The 25195-nt window shown below is 37.7% G+C and overlaps 1 protein-coding gene across 1 annotated transcript in view; it reads right to left on the reverse strand.

The window, feature by feature from the left end:
- The window catches only part of TEX11 (testis expressed 11), a 479256-nt gene that overhangs the window by 168773 nt on the left and 285288 nt on the right, over positions 1-25195 (reverse strand). Inside the window, exons 14-15 of the mRNA XM_054718924.1 lie at positions 24072-24157; positions 4770-4907 (exon numbers count right to left, since the gene is read on the reverse strand). Coding sequence (XP_054574899.1) covers positions 4770-4907; positions 24072-24157 — 224 coding nt within the window. The remainder of the gene's footprint in view (positions 1-4769; positions 4908-24071; positions 24158-25195) is intronic.

Below are 25195 nucleotides of genomic sequence, written 5' to 3' on the forward strand. Positions count from 1 at the left end.
TACCTTAATCAATAAAGGAAGGAAGGAAGGAAGGAAGGAAGGAAGGAAGGAAGGAAGGAAGGAAGGAAGGAAGGAGAATAGATCCAGAGACAAATGGTAGCTGAGGGGGAGGGTTAGAGAGGAAAGAAGGAAAGAAAGAAAGAAAGAAAGAAAGAAAGAAAGAAAGAAAGAAAGAAAGAAAGAAAGAAAGAAAGAAAGAAAGAAAGAAAGAGGAAAGAAAGAAAGAAAGAAAGAGAAAGAAAGAAAGAAAGAAAGAAAGAAAGAAAGAAAGAAAGAAAGAAAGAAAGAAAGAAAGAAAGAAAGAAAGAAAAGATCCAGAGACAAATGGTAGGTGAGGGGGAGGGTTAGAGAGCAACCAAAGGACTTGTATGCATGCATATTAGCATACCCAATGGACACAGACACTGGGGCAGTGGGGGCTTGCCCGGGGTGGGAATAGTTGGGGTGAGTTAATTGGGGAAAAAGGAGACATATGTAAAACTTTAGACCAAAAAAAAAATCATATGATGTTATCAATAGATGTAGAAAACGCATTTGATAAGATACAACATCCATTGATTAAAAAACTCAATAAAAGAGGAATAGAAGGAAAGTACCTCAACATAATAAATGCCATATATGATAAACCCTCAATTAACATACTCAATGGTGAAAAACTGAAAGCTTTTCTTCTAAGAGCAGGAACAAGACAAGGATGTCCCCTCTCACCACTCTTATTCAACACTAGAGTCCCGACATCCCCGAGGGGTCCTGGATTGCGAGAGGGCACAGGCCAGGCCGAGGGACCCCACTGGTAAATGATCAGGCTGGGGTGGGACCATGGGAGGGCTCTAGGGCATGTCCGGCCCTTCTCACCCAGTCCTGATTGGCCATCAGGACCGAGGAGGGACTGCAGGAAGGCTCCAGGGCATGTCCGGCCCATCTCGCCCAGTCCGATCAGCCAAACCCCAGCAGCAAGCTAACCTACAGGTCAGAGCATCTGCCCCTTTGTGGTCAGTATGCATCATAGTGACTGGTTGGACACTTAGCATATTAGGCTTTTATTATATAGGATAGTGCTGGAAGACTTGCCAGTGTAATAAGGCAAGAGAAATAAATAAAAGGCATCCAAATAGGGAAGGAAGAAGTCAAACTGTCACTTTTTGCAGACAACATGATTCTGTATATAGAAAACCCTAAAGACTCCACCAAAAAAACTATTAGAAACAATAAACAAATACAGTCAAGTTGCAGGATACAAAATCAATGTGCAAAAATATATTGCTTTCCTATACACTAACAACAAAACTTCAGAAAATAAATGAAAAAAAAAATTCCTTTTGCAATTGCAACCAAAAGAATAAAATACCTAGGAATAAACTTAACAAAGAACATGAAAGACCTATATACTGAAAATTACAAAGCATTATTAAAAGAGATTGAAAAAGACAACAAAATGGAAAAATATCCCGTGTTCACAGACTGGAAGAATCAACATAGTTAAAATGGCCATATTACCCAAAGCAATATACAGATTTAATGCAATCCCCATCAAAATCCCAATGTTATTTTTTAAAGAAGTAGAACAAGAAGTCATCAGATTTGTATGAAATCACAAAAGACCCTGAATAGCCAAAGCAATCCCTAGAAAAAAGAACAAACCTGGAGGTATCATGCTACCTGACTTCAAATTATACTATAAGAGCTACAATAATCAAAACACATGGTTTTGGCAGAAGAACAGACACACATAACAATGGAACAAAATAGAGAGCCCAGCTATAAAACCACATGTATATGCATAGATAATTTTTGACAAAGGAGCCAGAAACACACAATGGAGTAAAGATAGTTTCTTTAATAAATGGTGCTGGGAAAACTGGAAAGCCACATGCAAATAAATGAAACTGGATTACAGTTTGTCCACATGTACAAAAACTAATTCAAAATGGATAGAAGACCCAAAGATAAGACTAGAAACAATAACTTACATAGAAGAAAATACAGGTACCAAACTTATGGACTTTGGTAGTAGAAAACATTTTATGAACTTGATTCCAAAGGCAAGGCAAGTAAAGGCAAAAATAAATGAATGGGTCTATATAAAACTAAAAAGCTTCTTTGTAGCACAGCAAAAGAAACTGACAACAGAACAAAGAGGCAGCCAACCATATGGGGGATGATATTTGCAAACAGTGGCTCCTACACAGGTTTAAGTTCCAAAATATATAAAGAACTCATAAATCTCAACACCAAACAAACAACCCAATCAAAAAGTGGGCAGACGACCTGAAAATACACCTCTCCCAAGAAGATATATGAACAGCCAGTAGATATGTGCGAAGATGTTCAACCTCACTGACAATTACAGAAATGCAAATCAAATCTACAATGAGATACCACCTCACATCTGTTAAAGTGGCCATTATCAACAAGACAAACAATAACAAATGTTGGAGAGGTTGTGGGAAAAAAGGAATAATAAGGCATGGGTACTTAAAGACAAAAAAAAAAATGTTTTTCTATCACCTTTGTGAAGAATATGATAGAAAGTCAATAAGAATTAGTTTTATTGAGTGCCTAGCTAGAAAACCATAAATTTTTAGCCTATCCAATAAACATGGTTTCATAAATTTTCCAAACAATGTTTATGCAGCTCAAGGGAAAAAGTGAAAAACAGCAGACAATGAAAATTAATAAGGCTAAGTGGAAATAGTAAAATACAATGAATTGTTTGATTTTTTTCACCTTTCTACCTGCCCTAGTACACAGGAGAGTAATCCTTACATATGGAAGGTAACAAATCAATGTCATGTAAGTTTAAGAAAGGAAGAATGAAAGAAAAAAAAGGAAGAATGAAATGGAGACATACACTGACAGTAATTAACAAGAGTACTTTGAATATATTCAAAATAACCTTTGGCTTCAACACCAATCTGGCCTTAAATGACATAATCACACACTAAGCATGCAGTATTAGGACTTGCCTCCTTTCCAGCTCTCCTCTTTTTCCCCTCCTCACTACTAACTGCATTTGACCTCGCAATTATAGGCCTAGGACTATACTAGGTTCTAGGACCAAATTTGACACTAGTTAAAGGAGATTTAAGAAGCAGTGCTTTAAATCTTGGAAGACTGTATCTAGTTCTTCTGGTAATTCATCCCAGTCTGATCTCCACTCTTAAAAATAGCTTCATATTCCATTTTGGAGCTCTATCTTCTCTTTCTTGACTATTTACACATATCCGCAATGCTCCAAAGATTTCAATACAGTCTCTGAGTCCAAATTTTTATGGTTGAAGACCTGTTCCCTGATGATATGTTTGTGTGATGACAACTACCTGTGTTTCTAACTTATGAAATATTTCCAGTACTTAAGACTTTCTCATTGCCATGATCTGCTTATCTACTATATTCTTTGATAATCTGATTAGATGTCCTTCCTTGGCCTGCAGAAGATGCATCCATCCCCACAACTGGCATGTCTAGCTCCAGGTCCAGGTGCTTCCCAATCTGCCAGGCCAACATAAATCATGGAAGTTACAAAGCTCTAAGGAATCAGTAGACAAATATATTTATGAAATAGTTAATGATATCCTGTAACAAAATCTGTATGATAATCTTTTAAGGTTTTTAAGTAAACAGTAGTCAACGATCTTTTTTTAAAATATGTTTTTACTGATTTGAGAGAGGGGAAGAGAGAGGGAGAGAGAAACATTAATAATGAGAGAGAATCACTGATCAGCTGCCTCCTGCATGTGCCCTACTGGGGATCGAGCCCACAACGCAGGCATGTGCCCTGATTGGGAATCGAACTGACCTCCTGGTTCATAAGTAAATGCTGAACCACTGAGCAACACCAGCAACACAGTAGTCAACTATCTTTGTGAAACACTTAAATGCTAGTCTGTGCAGAACTATGATGAATTAAGTTAAATTTCTACTTCTGTTTCAGGACTATGAATTTATAACATATAAACTAAATGGAATATATTCTTTTGAAAGAAAATCTGAAGTATTTAGTCAAATAAACAGCCCTTAAAAGTAAACAAATCTTCAAAGAAAATATCTACAATTACAACCCTTAATCACATATTTTCTCCTAAACTTGTCATTAAATTTGAAAAGCAACAAAAAACCATCATAGGTAATCTGGGTACATCCTTCTTATTTGTCCTTCCTTTTCTTGAGCCAATACCACACCCCATATGTACATGTTATATGATATCAAAAGAAAGAAATGTCCCAAACTGCTTTGAGAAGTATGAATGGTTCTACCCTCCTATATGTTTTTATTTTTTACCTCTTAGGATTTTGTCCTGATAAAAAAATACATGTTTCTGAACATTTTTTAGGATAGATGGAAAGGCAAGAGATAACCCAGAAAGTAAAAAATGACCATTTCATTCAAGTATTTGTTCTTACTGAATCCTTGTAAAAAAAAATGTGTACCTTAAAATTTAGTCTGCTTCAAAGGAAAGTATTGCAGATGGTTAGTAGCAGATAACTTTGTTCAGAAGTTCTAATGATATAGTACCTTTCAGAACAGAGTGCAAAAACTAAAGAGTAAGTAATAGAATTAACACTCTCCCAAATTCTGTCTCTTTTGGAAAATATTAATTATTGTGGAGTGTGCAAATCAGGAAAATATCAATTTGGCTTTGTCCTGTATGATGGAACTCTTAGATATCCTGACGTAAACAGCCAAGAAGTCACACCACTGTAGCTATCTCTCTATTACTGAGCATGACAACATTTGCTGCCTTTGAAAAACAGATGAATCACAAGACCTTATCAAGTTGTTTCAAATGCAGATAACAGGAAGCCATGTTCCTCTTCAGCTTGGGGAATTCCATATCCATTTGATCAGATTCATAAATTCTCAGAGAATAACAATACCAGTGTAGGGCGTCATCGTAATTGTGCACCTGAAGTTTAAAAAGAAATAACAAAATTACATGGCTATCTCTACATATGACTAATTTTTCCAAGTCACCTCTAGAAACAAACAGAAAAATAATATTGTTTTTTAAGGCAATCAAAACACAACACCCCTTCTATTTGAGTTCTATGCGCATTTAATTATTAGTCTTGATAATCAGTATAAGTTACAGATAAATTGGCAATCAATATTCTCTCTTCTTCCCTCACATTAGACATCTCACAGAAACCATCAATGAAATAAAAGACAATTTATGGAATGGGAGAAAATATTTTCAAACCACATATTCAATAGGGGGTTAATATTCAAAATATCAAGGAACTCCTACAACACAATAGCAAAAAAATTTTTTTAATGGGCAGAAGATCTGAATAGACATTTTTCTAATGACAATTTACAAATGGCCAACAGGTACATGAAAAGGTACTCAACATTAATAATAACCAAAGAAACACAAATCAAAATCAGAATAAGATATCAACTCATACCTGTTAAAATGGCTATCATCAAAAAGATAAAAGATAACAAATGCTAGAGAGGATGTGGAGAAAATGGAAACTTTATACACTGTTGGTGGGAATGTAAACTGGTACGACCACTTATGGAAAACAGTATGGAGGTTTCTCAATAAGTTAAAAATTGAACTGCTATGTGATCCAGCAATCCCACTTCTGGGTATACATCCAAAGGAAATGAAATCATTATCTCAAAGATAGATTTGTATTGCCGTGTTCATTGCAGCATTATTCACAATAGCTAATATATTGAAACAACCGAGGTGTCTGTTTACTAATGCATGTATAAAGAAAATATAGTACAGGAAGTCCTCGGGGTACATCGGACGTTTTCAATGTACATCGTTTCGTGGTTACGTCGCCATCTCCCATTTATTTATTTTTAAAAAAAAGTTCCGTCATTTCAACGTATGTACATATGTGCTTTATGTTTTTTATTATTTATTTACCACAAGTAAAGGTCAGGAATTGTTATCTTTCTTTTAAATTTTTTTTACTGTTTCACTTCATTACTGCTGTGTATGTGCTTTATGTGAGTGACGTAAGTGCTTATGTAGGTGGGTTCTGACTTACGGCAAAAAATGGCGGTACATCACGCCATAGGAACGGATCTCTGACGTAACCCAAGGACCTACTGTATATGTATTCAATGGAGTATTATCCTATATAATAAAGAGGTAATATGCCCTGGCCGGTTTGGCTCAGTGGATAGAGCGTCGGCCTGCGGACCGAAAGGTCCCAGGTTCGATTCCGATCAAGGGCATGTACCTTGGTTGTGGGCACATCCCCAGTAGGGGGCGTGCAGGAGGCAGCTGATCGATGTTTCTCTCTCATCGATGTTTCTAACTCTCTATCCCTCTCCCTTCCTCTCTGTGAAAAATCAATAAAATATATTTAAAAAAAAAAGAGGTAATATGCAAATTGACCATCACTCCAACACACAACATGGCCACCCCCATGTGGACACAAGATGGCCGGCAAGGGAGGGCAGTTGGGGGTGATCAGGCCCACAGGGGAGGGCAGTTGGGGGGTCCAGGCCTGCAGGGGAGGACAGTTGGGGGGGACCAGGCCTGCAGGGGAGGGCAGTTAGGGGCAATCGGGCTGGCAGGGGAGCAGTTAGGCATCCATCAGGCTGGCAGGGGAGTGGTTAGGGGTGTTAAGGCTGGCAGGCAGAAGCGGTTAGGGGAAATTAGGCAGGTAGGCAGGTGAGCAGTTGGGAGCCAGAAGTCCTGGATTGTGAGAGGGATGTCCAACTGCCCTCGAGGGGTCCCAGATTGGAGAGGGTGCAGGCTGGGCTGAGGGATACCCTGGAAATTCGTGCACCGGGCATCTAGTTCAGCTATAAAAAAAAAAGAGAGAAATCCTGCCATTTGCAATAACATGAATAAACCTGGAGGATATAAGGCTGAGTGAAATAAGCCAGAGAAAGACAAACAGTGTATGGTATCACTTATGTGTGGAATCAAACTTATAGAAATAAAGAATAGACTAGAGGTTACAAGGATTGGGGGTTGGAGAAAATGGGGAGAGGTTGGTAAAAGGGTATAAACTTGCAGTTCTAAACTGAAAAAGGTTCTGAAGATCTAATGTATAACATGGTGACTATAGTTCATAATACTGAATTGTATGATTGAATTTTACTAAGAGAGTAGACCTGAAGTGATCTCACAAAGAAAGTAAATATGTGTTCATTAAATCAATTGTTAGAAATCTTTTATGATTTATATCAAATAAAATTATCACATTGTACTTTTTAACTATAACTTTGTCAAGAAATTAAAAAAAAATCACACATGGGCTGAAGAGCCTGAGATGGTGGTGAACCATGCTAGAAAACTCTAAATAAAATTTAAAAGTTGCTAAAACAATGATAAAAATTTTTTCAAGAGAACAACCATAATTCACTATGCTAATACAGCTATTTTCTTTTTCTACATTCCATTTTAACTTTATCCTTTTGTGTTCTTATATAGTTGTAATCATAGTGTATATTATAATTTCATGTTATATTCTTTCCATTTAAATGTGTTTTGTAAATAATCTATATTGCTATTTAGTCTTCACAGTTATCAATTTAAGGAATATAAAACATTCAATTAAATTTTAATGTTTGCTATTTAATTTCTAGGTTATTTACTATTATAATTAAACTAGTAGCTCATTTGCAGGAAAATCCTGCAAGCGGCTGTTGCGGCCGCGTGTGCTGCTGCTGCCGCCGCCTTTGCGGCCACCGCGCCTGCACCCACCCCGCTCCGCCCCGCCCGGGCTTTCCCTCTGGCAGCCACCTTGCTTTCCGCTTTTCCTCCCTCTTCCTTCTAAGTTGTCTTCAGTCTTCACTCCTCCCTCTCTCAGCATATGCAAATTAACCACCATCTTTGTTGGGTAATTTGCATACTCGCCCTGATTGGCTGGTGGGTGTGACTTTGGCTGGTGGGCGTGGCTTGGGCATAGTGAAGGTGCAGTCAATTTGCATATTGCTATTTTATTAGGTAGGATGCTGCTATATTTTTGTACTTTTTTTTTTTTTTTTTTACTTTTGAGGCACTTTTTTCAATTTTTCAATGATAACAAGCTAATGGGAAAAAACTGACAGAAATAACCTGGATGACTTTTTTAAGCTAAGAAAATTCAGGTTGCTCATGCACACCAATGAGTCCCTTATACTCTATCAAGAAGCTTCACATTTTTCAAGGAATAACAGGAGTCATTAGGACCTAAAAGGAATAAGACACACTCTTAAACTAGAAATAACTGTGCTGAGTAGGTACAACACTACCTTTGACTATTTACAATTAAGATTATATTCTTCTCCAGTTGATGGAAGTGGGAGTTTAAAAAATTTTTCTGTAAGACTGGAAAATGAGGGAAAAGAAAAAGACTCAATAGAAGGAATTCTGAAATACTTTTTCTTCAACTCAGTAAAGAAATACAGGCCCTCTAAAAAAAAAACCAATAATACCATTCTATTTGCAGTAGCTAAACTTAAGGTATAAAGCAAGACATTTTGATATACACATACATTGTGAAGTGTTCACCACAATCAAGCTAATTAACATATACATAATCTCACCTAGTTACCCTTTTTTTGTGGTGAGAACACTTAACATTTACTCTCTTAACATATTTCAATTATATAATACATTATTATAATTACAGACACCATACATTGTATTATGTCTCTATAACTTTTTAATTGAATAACTTAAAGTTTGTATTCCTGGACCAACATATCCTCAATTTCCCCAACCACCAAACCCTGGTAACCACCATTCTACTTTGTGTCTATGAGTTCGACTTTTTAAAATTCCACATATACCCCTGGGCAGTGTGCTTGATTCTCATTCAAGAACACATACCTGGGTTGCTGGTTCAATCACCGGCCCAGTTGTTGGGGGCATTCAAGAAACAACCAACAATCTCTCTCTCTCTCTCTCTCTCTCTCTCTCTCTCTCTCTCTCTCTCTCTCTCTCCCCTCCCCCCTTCCACTCTCTCTAAAAGTCAATGGAAAAAATATCCTCAGATGAGGATTAACAAAAAAAATAACAAAATAAATTTAATTCCACATATACCATATCATGTAATATTTGTCTTTCTATGTCTGGCTTATTTCACTTAGCATAATGTCTTCCAGGTTCAGCCATGTTGTCACAAATGGCAGGTTTTCCTGTAGATCATTTTGGGTAGAATGGTCATTTTAACAATATTAATTTTTCCAATCCATTAACATAGGATCTTTCCACTTTTTGTGCCTTCTTCAACTTCTCTCATCAATTTATTATAGTTTTAATGTATAGATATTTCATCTTCTTGGTTAAATATATTTTGAAATATTTTATTGTTTTAGATACTATTATAAATGGGTTTACTTAGTTTCTTTTTTGGATAGTTTACTGTTAGAGTATAGAAACAAAATTGATTTTTGTATGCTGATTTTGTATCGTGTAACTTTACTAATTTGTATATCTGTTGTAACAGGTTTGTGTTTTTTGTGTGCAATCTTAAGGTTTTCTATATATATAATTATGTCATCTGCAAATAGAGACAATTCTACTTCTTCCTTTCCAATTTGGATGCCTAATTGCTCTAGTTAGAATGTTCAGTACTTTGTTGAATAGAGTGGTGAGGATAAGCACGCTTGTCTGGTTCCATGATGTTAGCTATGGGCTTGTCATATATGGCCTTTATTTTGTTGAGGTACATTCATTTTACACCTAATTTGTTGAAAGTTTTCATCATGAAAGAATGTTTTATTTTGTTAAATGTTTTTTTCTGCACCTATTGAGATGACTATATTTTTAATCCTTCATTCTGTTAGATGTGATGTATCTTATTTATTGATTTACATAAGTTGTACCATCCTTGCTTTCCAGGGATAAATCTTACTTGATTGTTGTGTATGAACTTTTTAATGTGCTGTTGAATTCAGTTTGCTAGTATTTTGGTGAGGATGTTTGCATCTATGTTTATTAGGGATACTGGTCTACAGTTATCTTTTCTTTTAGTGTCCTGTCTGGCTTTACTATCAGTGCGATTAATACTGGCCTTGTAAAATGAGTCTGGAAGTGTCTGAGATGAACTTGAGTTTCTGAGAAGGATTGGCATTAATTCTTCCTCAAATATTTGGTAGAATTCATCTGTGAAACCATCTGGTCGTGGGATTTTTGTGTGTGGGAGGTTTTTAAATTAATGATTCAATCTCCTTAGTCATTATTAGTCTATTCAAATTTTCTATTTCTTCATGATTCAATCTAGGTAAGTTGTACGTTTCTAGGAATTTCTCCATTTCTTCTAGGTTATTCAATATGTTGGCATATAATTGTTCATAGCAGTCTCTTATAATCTTTTGTAGTCTGTGGTATCAGTTGTAATGTCTCCTTTTTCATTTCTAATTTTATTTATTTGAGTCCCTTCTCTTTTTTCTTAGTCTAGTAAAATATTTGTCAATGTTGTTTTTCTTTTTTTTAAAGAAAACAAACAACTCTTATTTTCATGGATATTTTCTATAGTTTTTCTGGTCTCTATTTCATTTATTTCTGCTCTGACTTTTGTTATTTCATTCCTTCTGCCATGTTTGGGATTAGTAGTAGTTCCTTGAAGTATACAGTTGTAATATTGATATTTCTTTTTTTCTTACCACTATACACTTCACTTTTACAACTACATTTGCTGTATCCCATAAGTTTTGGTATCTTGTGGTTTCATTTTCATTTGTCTCAAGGTTTTTATAATTTCCTTTTGATTTCTTCTTTCGTCCATTGGTTGTTCAAGAGTTTAATTTCTATGTATTTGTGAATTTTCTAGTTTTTTTCATTATTAATTCCATTTTGAATTAATTTTTGCATAAAGTGTGAGGTTTGTTTCAAGATTAACTTGTTTACCTGTTGATGTCCATTGATCCAGCACCATTAGTTGAAAAGACCGTTTTTCTTCCATTGAATACTTTTATGCACTTGGTTGAAAATCAGTGCATATTTGTATGGGATTATTTTGGGATTCTTTATTATGTTCAATTGATCTTTCTGACAATACCACACAGTCTAGATATATACTGTAGCTATATAATAAGGTCGTGTGGTTCCTTCTACTTTATACCTCTTTCTCAGAATTGTTTTAGCTACACATTTTCATTCCTCTGCTTTTATGTGTATAGAATAATCTCATCTCTATATTTTTCTCATTCTTTTGCTTGTATTCTATTTGTATCTTCATCTTTAAAGTATGTTTTTTAAGCCATATATAAAGTTGGGCCTTGCTTTTTCATCTAATTTGACAATGTCTGCCTTTTCACTGGGATATTGCAATTATTTTCATTCAATGTGATTTTGCATATGCTGAGATTTCAAAGTATCTTATTTGTTTTCTATTTGTCCCATCTAAATTTATTCCTTCTTTCCTCTTATTATGCCTTCTTTTAGTTTATTAAATATTTCTATAACTTTATTTTGTTATAGACCTTAGATTATAGATCTTGCTTTCAATACTTTTGGATATATATCCAGAACTTGAATTACTAGATTATATGGTAATTCTATTTTGTAATTTTTTTGAGGAATCACCATACTGCTTTCTATAGTAGCATTCTATTTTACAATCCTACAAACTACTTTAATTTTTAAATAATATTTTTGCTGAGGATAGAATTCTAGTTTGATAGTTTTTTCTTTAGTTATTTTTAAATTGTTGCTCTACTGTGTTCTTGCTTACACTGCTTCTACTGAGGACTCTGATGTTCTGCTTAATTTGTTCCTCTGTATGTAGGGTGCCCTTTTTCTTTGGCTGCTTTTAAAATATTCTCTTTATCACTGGTTTTGAGCAATTTGATTATGTGCCTTGGTGTAGTTTTGTGTTTCTTGTGTTTAGGGTTTGCTACACTTTCTGATTCTGTGTGTTTAGAGTATTTTTTAAGTTTTAAAAGTTTTCAACCATTAATTTTTTAGTATATTTATTCTCTCTCCTCATTTGAGGATTCCAATTACCTCTATATTAAGCTACCTGAAGAATTTCTGTAGCTCATTGATGTTCTTTCCATTGTTTTAGGTTTTTTTACCCCTGTGTGGTTCATTTTGGATGGCTTTCATTGCTATGCCTTCAAGATCACTACTCTTGTCTTCTGTAATGTCTAATCTAATGTTAGTACTATCCAATATGTTGTTTTATTCCTAGACATAGTTTTCATCTTTAGAATTTTGATTTTTTTTTATATATTCCATGCCTCTACTTAACTTTTTGAATATATGGAATATAATTATAAGAGCTGTTTTTTGTTTTGTTTGTTTGTTTTTTAATATATTTTATTGATTTTTTTTTTTACAGAGAGGAAGAGAGAGGGATAGAGAGTTAGAAACATCGATGAGAGAGAAACATCCATCAGCTGCCTCTTGCACACCCCCTACTGGGGATGTGCCCGCAACCAAGGTACATGCGCTTGACCGGAATCGAACCTGGGACCCTTGAGTCCGCAGGCCGACGCTCTATCCATTGAGCCAAACTGGTTTCGGCATAAGAGCTGTTTTAATGTCCTCTGCTAATGTTAATTTCTATGTCAGTTGATTGTGTATTCTTTTTAATATCGGTTGTGTTTTCCTACCTCTTGAATGCTTGGTAATTTATTACTGGATGATGAACATTGTGAACTTTAACTTCTTGCGCACAGGACAGATTTGTATTCCAATAAATATTTTTACTTCTACTCTGGGAAGCAATGAAGTTCCTTGGGATCAATTTGATCCTTTCAGGTCATACTTTTCTGATTTTTAGGTAGTTCTCAAGCAGTGCTCAGTGTAGGATTCCCTATTACTGACACAACACTCTTCTGAGTTCTCTACCCAGTGCTCCATGAATTAGAGCAAGCATGTCAAACATGCTTGAATTAGAGGTTTTCTAGTCTGGCTGGTATGAACAGGTTCTATTTCCAGAACTATGTGAGTCCTAGGCATTGTTACCTCTAATTATTTTATTTTATTAAAGAATAGTTTATTACTTTTTAGAGAGAAGAAAGGAAAGAGAAATATTGATATGTAGGTAACATCAGTTGCCTCTTGCATGCCTCCAACAGGGGTTCAAGCGCGCAACCCGGGTATATACCCTGACCGGAAATCAAATCAGCAATCTTTTGGTGCATGGGACAATGCCCAACCAAGTGAACCAAACCAGCCAGAGAACTTCTAATAATTTTATTTTATTTTATTTTATTTTATTTTTCATTTTAATTTCTTTATTGGTTAAGGTATTACATATTTGTCCTCATCCCCCCATTACCTTTACAACACCCCCACACACTCATGCCCTCACCCTCTGTTGTCTGTGTCCTCTGGTTAGGCTTATAGGCATGCATACAAGTCCTTTGATCTCTCCCCTTTACCCCCACCTTCCCCTACCTTCCCTCTGAGGTTTCACAGTCTGATCAATGCTTCCTGTCTCTGCATCTGCTTTTGATCATTAGTTTATGTTGTTCATTATTTCCCATAGATGAGTGAGACCATGTGATATTTATCTTTCTCTGACTGGCTTATTTCACTTAGCATAATGCTCTCCAGTTCTATCCATGTTGTTTCAAATGGTAGGAATTCCTTCTTTTTTAGCGCAGCATAGTATTCCATTGTGTAGATGTACCACAGTTTTTTAATCCACTCATCTGCTGATGGGCACTTAGGCTGTTTCCAAATCGTAGCTTTGGTAAATTGTGCTGCTATGAACACAGGGGTGCATATATCCTTTCTGATTTATGTTTCTAGCTTCTTGGGATATATTCCTAGAAGTGGTATTACTGGGTCAAATGCGAGTTCAATTTTTAGTTTTTTGAGGGAACTCCATACTGTTATCCACAGTGGCTGCACCAATCTGCATTCCCACCAGGAGTGCATGAGGGTTCCTTATTCTCCACATCCTCTCGAACATTTGTCCTTTGTTGATTTGTTGATGATAGCCATTCTGACAGGTGTGAGATGGTACCGCATTGTCGTTTTCATTTGCATCTCTCGGATACTTAGTGACGTTGAGCATGTTTTCATATGTCTCTTGGCCTTCCTTCTGTCTTCTTTCGAAAAGTTTCTATTTAGGTCCATTGTCCATTTCTTGATTGGATTGTTTATCTTCTTTTTGTTGAGTTGTATGAGTTCCCTGTAGATATTGGAGATTAAACCCTTATCAGTGATAACATTGGCAAATATGTTCTCCCATGTAGTGGTCTTTCTTGTTGTTTTGTTGATGGTTTTTTTTGCTGTGCAAAAGCTTTTTATTTTGATGTAGTCCCATTTGTTTATTTTCTCTTTAGTTTCCATTGCCCTAGGAGCAGTATCAGTGAAGAAGTTCCTTCGGCATATGTCTGAGATTTCTCTACCTGTGGATTCCTCTAGTATTTTTATGGTTTCCTGTCATATGTTTAAGTCCTTTATCCATTTTGAGTTTATTTTTGTGTATGGTGTAAGTTGGTGATCTAGTTTCATTTTTTGCTTGTATCTGTCCAATTTTCCCAACACCATTTATTGAAGAAACTGTCTTGATTCCATTGTATGTTCATGCCTCCTTTGTCAAATATTAATTGGGAATAGTGGTTTGGGTTGATTTCTGGGTTCTCGATTCTATTCCATTGATCTATATGTCTGTTCTTGTTCTAGTACCAGGCTGTTTTGAGAACAGTGGCTTTGTAATACAGCTTGATATATGGTAATGAGATCCCACCTACTTTGTTCTTCTTTCTCAGGATTGTTGTAGCTATTTGGGGTCTTTTTTTATTCCAGATGAATTTTTGGAGAGTTCATTCTAGGTCTGTGAAATATGCCATTGGTATTATAATGGGGAGTGCATTGAATCTATAGATTGTTTTGGGTAGTATGGACATTTTGATTATGTTGATTCTACCAATCCATGAACACGGTATGATCTTCCATCTGTTTATATCTTCCTCTATCTCTTTTTTCAGTGTCCTGTAGTTTTTTGCATATAGGTCTTTTACCTCTTTAGTTAAGTTTATTCTTAGGTATCTTAATTTTTTTTGGTACGATGGTAAATGTGATTTTTTTTTAGTCTCTCTTTCTGTAAGTTCACTATTGGTGTATAGAAATGCCATAGATTTCTTGGTGTTAATTTTGTATCCGGCTACCTTGCCGAATTCATTTATTAAGTCTAATAATTTTTTATGGAGTCTTTGGGGTTTTCTATGTACAGTATCATGTAGTCTGTGAATAAGGACAGTTTTACTTCTTTTCCAATTTGGATGCCTTTTATTTCTTCTTCTTGTCTGATAGCAATGGCTAGTACTTCCAGTACTATGTCGAACAGGAGTGGTGAGAGTGGGCATCCCTGTCTTGTTCCTGTTTTTAGGGGAAATGGCTTTAGTTTTTGTCCATTGAGTGTGATGCTGGCTGTGGGTTTGTCATATATGGCTTTTATGATGTTGAGGTATGATCCTTCTATTCCCATCTTGCTGAGTGTTTTTATCAAGAGAGGGTGTTGGATTTTGTCAAATGCTTTTTCAGCGTCAATTGATATGACTATGTGATTCTTCTCCCTCAATTTGTTTATGTGATGTATCACGTTTATTGATTTGCGGATATTGTACCATCCTTGCAGCCCTGGGATGAATCCTGCTTGGTAATGTTGTATGATCTTTCTGATGTACTGCTGGATCCGATTTGCTAGAATTTTGTTGAGCATTTTGGCATCTATGTTCATCAGGGATATTGTCCTATAATTCTCTTTCATTGTGTTGTCTTTATCTGGTTTTGGTATTAGGGTGATGCTGGCTTCATAGAATGAGCTTGGAAGTGTTCCTTCCTCTTGAATTTTCTGGAATAGTCTGAGGAGGATAGGTTTTAGTTCTTCATTGAATGTTTGGTATAACTCTCCTGTGAAGTTGTTTGGCCCTGGGCTTTTGTTTGCTGGAAGCTTTTTGATGACTGCTTCAATTTCTTCCATAGTTATTGGCCTATTGAGATATTTAGAATCTTTCTGATTGAGTTTTGGAAGGTTGTATTTTTCTAGGAATATGTCCATTTCCTCCAGGTTGTCTAGTTTGTTGGAATAGAGTTGTTCATAATATTTTTTAACAATCCTTTGTATTTCTGTGGGTTCTATTGTTATTTACCCTCTATCATTTCTCATTTTGTTTATTTGAGTCCTCTCTCTTTGCTTCTTGGTGAGCTTGGCTAGAGGTTCATCAATCTTGTTTATCCTTTCAAAGAACCAGCTCTTGGTTTCATTGAACTTTTGTATTGTTTTTTTTTTTTTTTTTTGGTCTCTGTGTCATTTATTTCTGCTCTAATCTTTATTATCTCCTTCCTTCTGCTCACTATGGGCTTTTCTAGTTGCTCTCTTTCTAGTTATTTGAGTCATAGCGTTAGATGATTTACCATCATTTTTTCTTTTTTTGAGGGAGGCCTGTAGAGCTATAAACTTGCCTCTCAGGACTGCTTTCATTGTGTCCCATAGGTTTTGGATTGTGTTTTTAATGTCATTTTTAGGTTGTGTTTTTAATGTCATTAGTTTCCAGGATTCTGTAATTTCTTCTTTGATCTCATAGGTAACCCAATCAATATTTAATAACATGCTATTCAGCTTCCAAGTGTTTTGAGTGTTTTGGATTGTTTTTATTGTAGTTTATTTCTAAAATTATGTCATTGTGGTCTGAAAAGAAGCTTGGTATGATTTCAATTTTCTAGAATTTGGGGAGACTTTGCTTGTGACCCAATATGTGGTCTATTTATGAAAATGTCCCATGTGCACTTGAGAAGAACGTATATTCTGCAGCATTGGGGTGAAATTTTCTAAAAATGTCAATTAAGTCCATCTGATCTAGTGAGTCATTTAGGATTGTTGTTTCTTTGCTGATTTTTTGTCTAGAGGATTTATCCAGTGATGTCAGTGGTGTATTAAAGTCCCTACTATGATTGTATTGTTGTCGATCTCTCTCTTGATATCTTCCAGGAGATTTTTTATGTATTTGGGTGCTCCTGCATTGGGTGCATATATGTTTATCAGGGTTATATCCTCTTGTTGTATCAATCCCTTTATTATTATGAAGTGGCCTTCCTTATCTCTTATTATGGCCTTCACTTTGAGGTCTATTTTGTCAGATATAAGTATTGCTACCCCAGCTTTTGTTTCATTTCCATTTGCCTGAAAGATATTTTTCCTCTCTTCACTTTCAGTCTGTGTGAGTTCCTTGTTCTGAGGTGGGTCTCTTTGAGACAGCATATATATGGGTAATGTTTTTTTATCCATTCAGCCACTCAATGTCTTTTGATTGGAGCATTTAGTCAGTTTACGTTTAAAGTTATTATTGAAAGGTACTTGTTTGTAGCCATTTTTATTTTTTGAGGCTGTGTTCCTTCTTAACTTTTTGTTTCTTCTTTTTATAGCAGTCCCTTTAGCATTTCTTGCATTGCTGGCTTGGTAGTGATAAACTCTCTTAGCGTTTTTTTTTGTCTGCGAAGCTCCTGATTTCCGCTTTAATTTTGATTGATAGTCTTGCTGGATAGAGTATTCTTGGATTCAGTCCCTTGCTTTGCATCATTTTGTATATCTCCTTCCATTCCCTTCTAGCTTGATGTGTTTCTGTTGAGAAATCATTTGATAATCTGATTGGGGATCCTTTGTAGGTAACTTTCTGTCTCTCTCTTGCAGACTTTAAGATTCTGTCTTTGTCAATAACATTTGCCATTGTAATTATGGCGTGTCTTGGTGTGGGTCTTTTGGGATTCATCTTGCTTGGGACTCTCTGTACTTGAGTAACTTTTTTCTTCCCCATATCAGGGAAGTGTTCTGTCATTATTTCTTCAAATAGATTTTCTAATCCTTGCTGCTCATCTTGTCCTTCTGGCAGCCCTATTATACGTATGTTATTTCGTTTTGTATTGTCCCAAAGCTCCTTTAGGCTCTCCTCCTGCTCTTTAATTTTTTTCTCTAGTTGCTGTTCAGATTGGGCTTGTTTCTGTACCTGATCTTCTAACTCACTAATTCTGTCCTCTGCTTCTTCTAGTCTACTGTTGAAGCCTTCCATGGTGTTTTTGATTGTAGCTATATCATTTTTCATTTATTCCTGATTTTTGCATAGGTTGTTGATTTTTTCGTCCATCCGGTGTATGAACTGTATGACCATTACTCTGAATTATTTTTCTGTCATGTTGCATGCTTCCATTTCACTTATTTCCTTTCTTGGCGATTCCTCCTTTTCTTTCCTCTGGAGATTGCTTCGTTGTCTCCCCATTCTGACTATCACCAGAAGGTTCAAATGTCAAGTTGCAGAGGCCTTGGCCATGTGCAGTGGGAGTTTTGCACCCTCCAAGTGTCACTGAAGAGCTCTGACACCAAGACGTGCAGTTGCTGTGGGTTAGTGGGAGCCACGCTCGCCCTGGGTCAGAGTCACAGGCACTTAGTGTGGCCTCGTGTGTGCACCTAGAATCAGGGACTTAGTGTGGCCTGCACCATGTTGAAACAGAGAACCCACTGCCGTGCGCCAAAAATCAAATTCCCTTATTGTGTGTCAGGAGTCAGAGGCTCCCTGTGTCCATGCCGAGAATCGAGTATCAGAGTCTCTGTTGCTTGCTACCTTGCAGTGAGAATCAGGGTCTCTGTGTGCACATGCGCCAAGAATTGGAGTCACTGGCTCTTAGTGTGAATGTACTGCGAATCAGGGATACCAGGCACACACAATGAGGAACAGACTCTAGTCACTGGTGCTCATTGCTGCCTCTTGCGTGGAGATTCAGGGTCCCGATCTGCTTGGGAGACCGGGTTGCTCAGTTGCACTGTGTTGGCAGGAGGTCCACTTCTGCCCTGTGGTAAACAGCCTTCTGTGTGAGCTTGCTCTGAATCAAAGTCAGGTGGCACTGCCACTTAGTGTGGGTGTGGGGTCTGGTCATGTGGGTGTGCACTGTGGAAAACAAACTCCCTGTGTCCATGCACCCAGGCTCAAATTCAGCGCTGCCTCCCTGTGTGGGAACAGGGTCTGGTCGTGGGGAACAAACTCCCCGAGTCCACACATCCAGGTTCAAATTCAGCGCAGCCTCTCTGCTAAGGTGCAGGGTCTGGTCATGGGAAACAATCTGCCCAAGGTCGTGAGCCTATGGTCAAATTCAGGACTGCCTTCCTACCTGGGCGTGGAGAAGAGTCGCGGGAAACAAATTCCCCGAGTTCGCAAGTCTGGCTCAAGTTCAGCGCTGTTTCCCTGCCCTGCATGGGCACGGGATCTGGTCAGAGAAAACTACCTCCCTAAGGATGATCAGCTAAGCTCAAATTCAGCCCGGTCTCCCTGCCTGGGCACAGAGACGAGTCGCGGGAAACAAATTTCCTGTGTCCGACACCAAGGCTCAAAGTCAGGCAGAGTTGCTACTGCTTTGTGTGTGCAGAAAGCCTTATTGTGTGGCTGGGGTCTGGTAGTTTCTATGTCGCTTCTGCGGGGGGCAGCGAGGGAGGGGGATTGGCTTTGTGACTCACAGAAATCTGCGGCTGTGGTGCCTGGAGTCTTGGTGTCCCTGGGTCTGCAGTAGTGATCACAGGTCTTTTACCAGAGTGGCTGTAGGGTCCTGGTTTGCTTCTGAGACCAGACTGGGTGTTGGCGAGGCTAGGATTCTAGTCTCAAGCAGTTCTGTTCTTCAAGATGGTGTGGTCTCTGTGCCGCTGGTGTCCTCCCCAAAGTGTTTGCGGCGGCAGCAGGATTTTGCCGTCTAAGACTCCCTGTATTGGCAGACCCCTGGAAGAACTGCAGGGTCTAACTGTCCCTATTTCACTCACATACACACCCACACACGTCCATACACACCTCTATCGCTCCCTCACTCTCTCACACACTCTCCCTCCCTACCTTCCTGCCGGTCGCCATCTTTCCATCTGACCACCTCTAGTAATTTTAGATGTTATTCCCCTGACTTAGATATTTTCATTCCATACTGTCCTAATCAGTACTCTGCTAAACATTGGAGGAGGACTCTGATTTCTGGGGTTGTCTTTATGTGTTATATTCTGATCTCTGGTATTCTGCTCTATAAACTTTAGCTGCTTTGCTCTCCCAGATTCTCAGTTCCATCTCCTCAAATAAGAAAGCCTGCAAGGATCCACTTCAGTTCCTCTTCCTATACTACAGTCTGGAAACTCAAGGCAGTAAGCTGTACCACTACAGTGCTCACCTTGTTCATTTCCTATCTCCCAGAGAGCACTCCCTTGTCTGATAGTCAGTGTCTAAAAATTTTTTTTCATGTATTTTATCTTGTTTTATTTAAGGGGGGGTGTGTTCAAGCAAAGACAGAAATGTGGTCTCTGTTACATCTTGGTTGGAAGTGGAAATCCACTGTAACATTTAAAAAACATATCCTTTTTTCAGATTACAATTGTTTCTCTTTTTCCCCCCCATATCTCCCCACCACCCGGTTCCCACTCCCCCTCTGCCCTTACCTCCCGCCATGCTGTCCTTATCCATAGGTGTATGATTTTTGTCCAGTCTCTTCCTGTACTCCCCACACAGACACCCCTTTCCCCCTGAGAATTATCAATCCACTCCCATTCTATGCCTCTGATTCTATTATGTTCACCAGTTTATTCTGTTCCTCAGATTTTTAATTCTCTTGACTTTTAGACTCACTTGTTGATAGATATGTATTTGTTGTTCATAATTTTTATCTTTCTTCTTCTTTTTCCTCTTTTTAAAGAATACCTTTCAGCATTTCATATAATACTGGTTTGGTGGTGATGAACTCCTTTAGCTTTTTCTTATCTGTGAAGCTCTTTATCTGCCCTTCAATTCTGAATGATAACTTTGCTGGGTAGAGTAGTCTTGGTTGTAGGTTCCTGCTATTCATCACTTTGAATATTTCTTGCCACTCCCGTCTGGCCTGCATGGTTTCTGTTGAGAAATTAGCTGATAATCGTATGGGAGCTCCCTTGTAGGTAACTAACTGTTTTTCTCTTGCTGCTTTCAAGATTCTCTCTTTGTCTTTTGCTCTTGGCATTTTAATTATGATGTGTCTTGGTGTGGTCCTCTTTGGATTCCTTTTGTTTGGGGTTCTGTGTGCTTCCTGGACTTGTAAGTCTATTTCTTTCATCAGGTGGGGGAAGTTTTCATTCATTATTTCTTCAAATAGGTTTTCAGCATCTTGCTCTCTCTCTTCTTCTGGTACCCCCATAATTCTGATGTTGGTTCACTTGAAGTTGTCCCAGAGGCTTCTTACACTATCTTCAACTTTCTGAATTCTCTTCTCTTCTGGCTTCTCTGGAGGAGTGTCCTTGCCCTCTTTGTATTCCAAATCTTTGAGTTGATTCTTGCGATCCTCTAGTCTGCTGTTGGGTCTCTGTATAATATTTTTTATTTCAGTCAGTGTATGTTTAATTTCTAGTTGGACCTTTTTCATATCCTCAAGGGTCTCATTAAATTTATCAGCCTTTTCCATGAAATTCTTGAAAAACCTTATAACCGTGGTTTTGAACTCTATGTCCAGTCGCTTGTTCTCCTCCATTTCTTTGGTTTGTGATCTGTTTCCTTGCCTCCTCATTTTCGCTGCTTCCCTGAGTTGGTAGGGTAGCTTTGTGTACTAGGTGTCCTATTGGTTCAACGGGTCAGCCTCCCAGTTACCTGAGGTGGACACTCTTGGTGTACCCTTGTGTACTGTGTGTCCCCCAGCAGGAGCTACAGCAAGGACTAGTTCTCTCCTCTTTTGCTTGGGCGGTTTTGGAGCAGTCTGACTGGAGCTGCAGTTTATTTGGTTAAGCTGCCACAGAACAGGCCATTTATATGCAAAAGCCGCTGTGTGGAGCCTGGGTGGGTTTGTAGAATTGCGGGGCGGGGCCTCAGGGTGGGGCAGGGTCTCAGGGCATCACTAGGCTAGGGCATGGCAAACAACGATGGCTGCCTTCAGCCGTCTCTGCCTTCCGGCGTTTCCAAGTCCCCGAGTCCCACGCTGCAACGCAGTAAACACTGATTGCTGGGCACACCTCTGCAAAAAAGTCACTCTCACTTTCTGACCCGATGGCCGAGAGTCCAGCTTCTCCCCGTAGGTGTCTGGGTCCCCCGCGTGTCCCCAAAAATTGGATTTCAGAGTGATCGGGAGCTTGTCTCCCTGCGGGTTGAAGAAAAGCTGCGCGCCCAGTCACCCGCCTCCAGCCTGATTCGCGCCTCCGTACCTCACTCAGGTTTTCAGCGTTTGTGCTCCTTTCTCTCCTTAGTTGTAAATCTACCACTCAGCCAGCTTTCCCGTGGTTCTGGGTGGTAGACATTTTGTCTTTTAGTTGTATTTTTGAAATTGTTGTGCAAGGCAGCAGATTAGTTGTTTAACTTTGCCGCCATCTTGGTTCCTCCTGGTTGATTATTCTATATCCTTTTTTATTCATACACACAAATGCATACATACCAAAATTTTTACAAGTGATTAGATTATGAATAACTATACTTTAAAAAGCCTTATCTGGCCTTTGCCGGTGGTGTTCAGTGATCAGAGCATCATCAGCTCAGGTACAGAAAGGTTGTGGGCTTGATTCCCAGTCATGGACACGCACCCGAGTTGCAGGATAGATCTCCGGCCCCAGTTGGAGCACCTGTGGGAGGCAACCAATTGATGTGTTTCTCTGACATTGATGCTTCTCTTGCTTTCTCCCTTCCTCTCCCTCCCTCCTTTCCACTCTCTCTAAAAATCAATGGAAAAAATATCCTTGGGTGAGGATTAACAAAAATGAATAAACATAAAATATCTGTAGTTTCAGTAAACCTGGATTGGTTTGCAAAGAGAAAATATATTACTACTCTTTTGTATTTTTAATTGTACCACAACTTTATAAAGTTTTTTTTTAGAACAGTTTTAGATTCATAGCAAAATTGAGAGGAATGTACAGAGATTTGCTATGAAACCCCTGCTCCTACACATGCATAGCCTCTCCATTAAACATCCTCCACCTGGGGCCCAAGTCCTTCGGATCAAGGACCCCCCCAAAAAAAAATCCTCCAGCAGTCTGGCTAGTGTTGCTGAGCAGCTGAGCATTGACCCAGGAACCAAGAGGTCACCTAGTTCGATCCTAGTCAGGCTACATGCCTGGGTTGTGGGCTCTATCCCCAGTAGGGGGGATGTAGGAGGCATACAAATGATAATGTTTCTCTCTCAGCGATGTTTCTATCCCTCTATCCCTCTCCCTTCCTCTCTCTCTAAAATCAAATCAATAAAATATATATATATATATATATATATATATATATATATATATATATTTAAAATCCTCCACCAAAGCCTTACATTTGTTACAACTAATGAAAGTACATTGACACATCATAATCACCCAAAGTCCATAGTTTACAATACGGTTGACACCTGGTGTTGTACATTCTATGGGTTTAAACAAATGTATAATGATATCTATCCATCTTTATAGCAGCATTCAAAGTATTTTCACTGGCCTAAAAATCTTCTGTGCTTCATACCACAATTTTTTAAAAATATATTTTTTGATTTTTTACAGAGAGGAAGCGAGAGGTATAGAGAGTTAGAAACATCGATGAGAGAGAAACATCGATCAGCTGCCTCCTGCACACTCCCTACTGGGGATGTGCCTGCATCCAAGGTACATGCCTTTGACCACAATCGAACCTGGGACACTTCAGTCCACAGGCCGATGCTCTATCCACTGAGCCAAACCAGTTAGGGCCATACCACAATTTTTAACAATATTTTTATTGATTTCAGAGAGGAAGGAAGAGGGAGAGACAGAAACATCAATGATGAGAGAGAATCATTGATCGGCTGCCTCCTGCCCACCCCCTACTGGGGACCGAGCCTGCAACTCGGGCCTGTGTCCTGAGCATGAATCGAACCATGACCTCCTGGTTCATAGGTTGATGCTCAACCACTGAGCCACACCAGCCATGCCACACCACAATTTTTAAAAGGAATAAAATCCCTTGGAGTTTCTCATTCTTCATGTTAAATTACTTTTCTATAGCTTAATTTCCCTACATTGTAAGTACCCAATGGGAATGAATCACATCTTAGTATTTTAAAATAAATTCTTGTCCAATGCCAATTAATACTCTACATTATGAATAATAAATAGAGATATTATTAAAGTATTTGATGCTCTATGATTTTTATAGTCAACATACTGTTTCATTTATTAGGGTTGAGAAAGAATATTAAAAAAATGAAAACAAATTATTCTCAAACCTGAAAACTTCTGTAAGCTTTTTTCCACAGAATGTTGTGTAAATAGCCTACTAATCCGGTTGGCAGTGGTCTTCCTGTTTGCTGACCTAAAAAACAAACAACCAACCTCAATATCTAGAAACAAGAATCAAGATCTATTACATTAAATAAAAGAGCTAACTATATTCAGACCCTATAATCTTTAAGTAATGGCTACAAACAGAATCACATTTTGACAGGTTTTTATAATCAATTTTAGATTTACTAGCAAAATTGATTGATTATACAATACAATCAGAGTTTGGTAGATTCACAGTAATTCACCCATCAATCTGTGATAGTTTTCCAACCTAGTCTCTCTTTAATGTATTTCCCATGTTCCAAATTTGATCATCATCTGGTATCTTAATGTTATTGTGAATGAACAGACAGCAATGCTAGAAATCATTAATAAGAAATGTTTATTATGTATTAACCAGATCACATCAAGTTCACAAGAAAGGCCCAGTATAACTTAAAGCCTTTGTAAAATACTTTAAGACAATGTTTACACATAAACTTTATTACTTTAAATTGTAACTTGTGTCTGATTGTTTGTTGTCTAGACATTTACAGGGTTCAAATATATTAACACATATTAACATAAAGTTTAAAACAATAATATAATTCTATACCCACTTCTCTTTCACCCCTTTGGCACTATCAATTTCTGCAAAGTCTTGATTAGAGACTGAGAGTCTCTGACACCCAAGCCTAGTCAGCAGATATAGTTTGTGCCATGACTTAGTTAAAAATACCCACATGAGAGTAAAATGTTATAATACTTAGGGAGTGTAAGTGTATAATCCGATATCACAATAAAACTAAGATTCCCTGAATGTAATCTTAGGAAAATTAATTATTCTGGATAACCAAGTTTTCTAGTTGACTGACAGTTTACTTTTATTAAACATAAAACATTTTTTATTTTAAAAAGTCTAAGTAATTTCATTATTTTTTCTAAAATTATGTTTCATGAATTATGTTTTCTAAACATAATTTCTAGTTTTCTGAAGCACATTTTAACCATTGCTTGACCATTCAAAGTCAACAATAATAACAAGTACTGTATTTTGTTATACTATTAATATATCACAGTGATGCCT

The sequence above is a fragment of the Eptesicus fuscus genome, chromosome 1 (assembly GCF_027574615.1).
Source record: "Eptesicus fuscus isolate TK198812 chromosome 1, DD_ASM_mEF_20220401, whole genome shotgun sequence".
Lineage (NCBI taxonomy): Eukaryota > Metazoa > Chordata > Mammalia > Chiroptera > Vespertilionidae > Eptesicus > Eptesicus fuscus.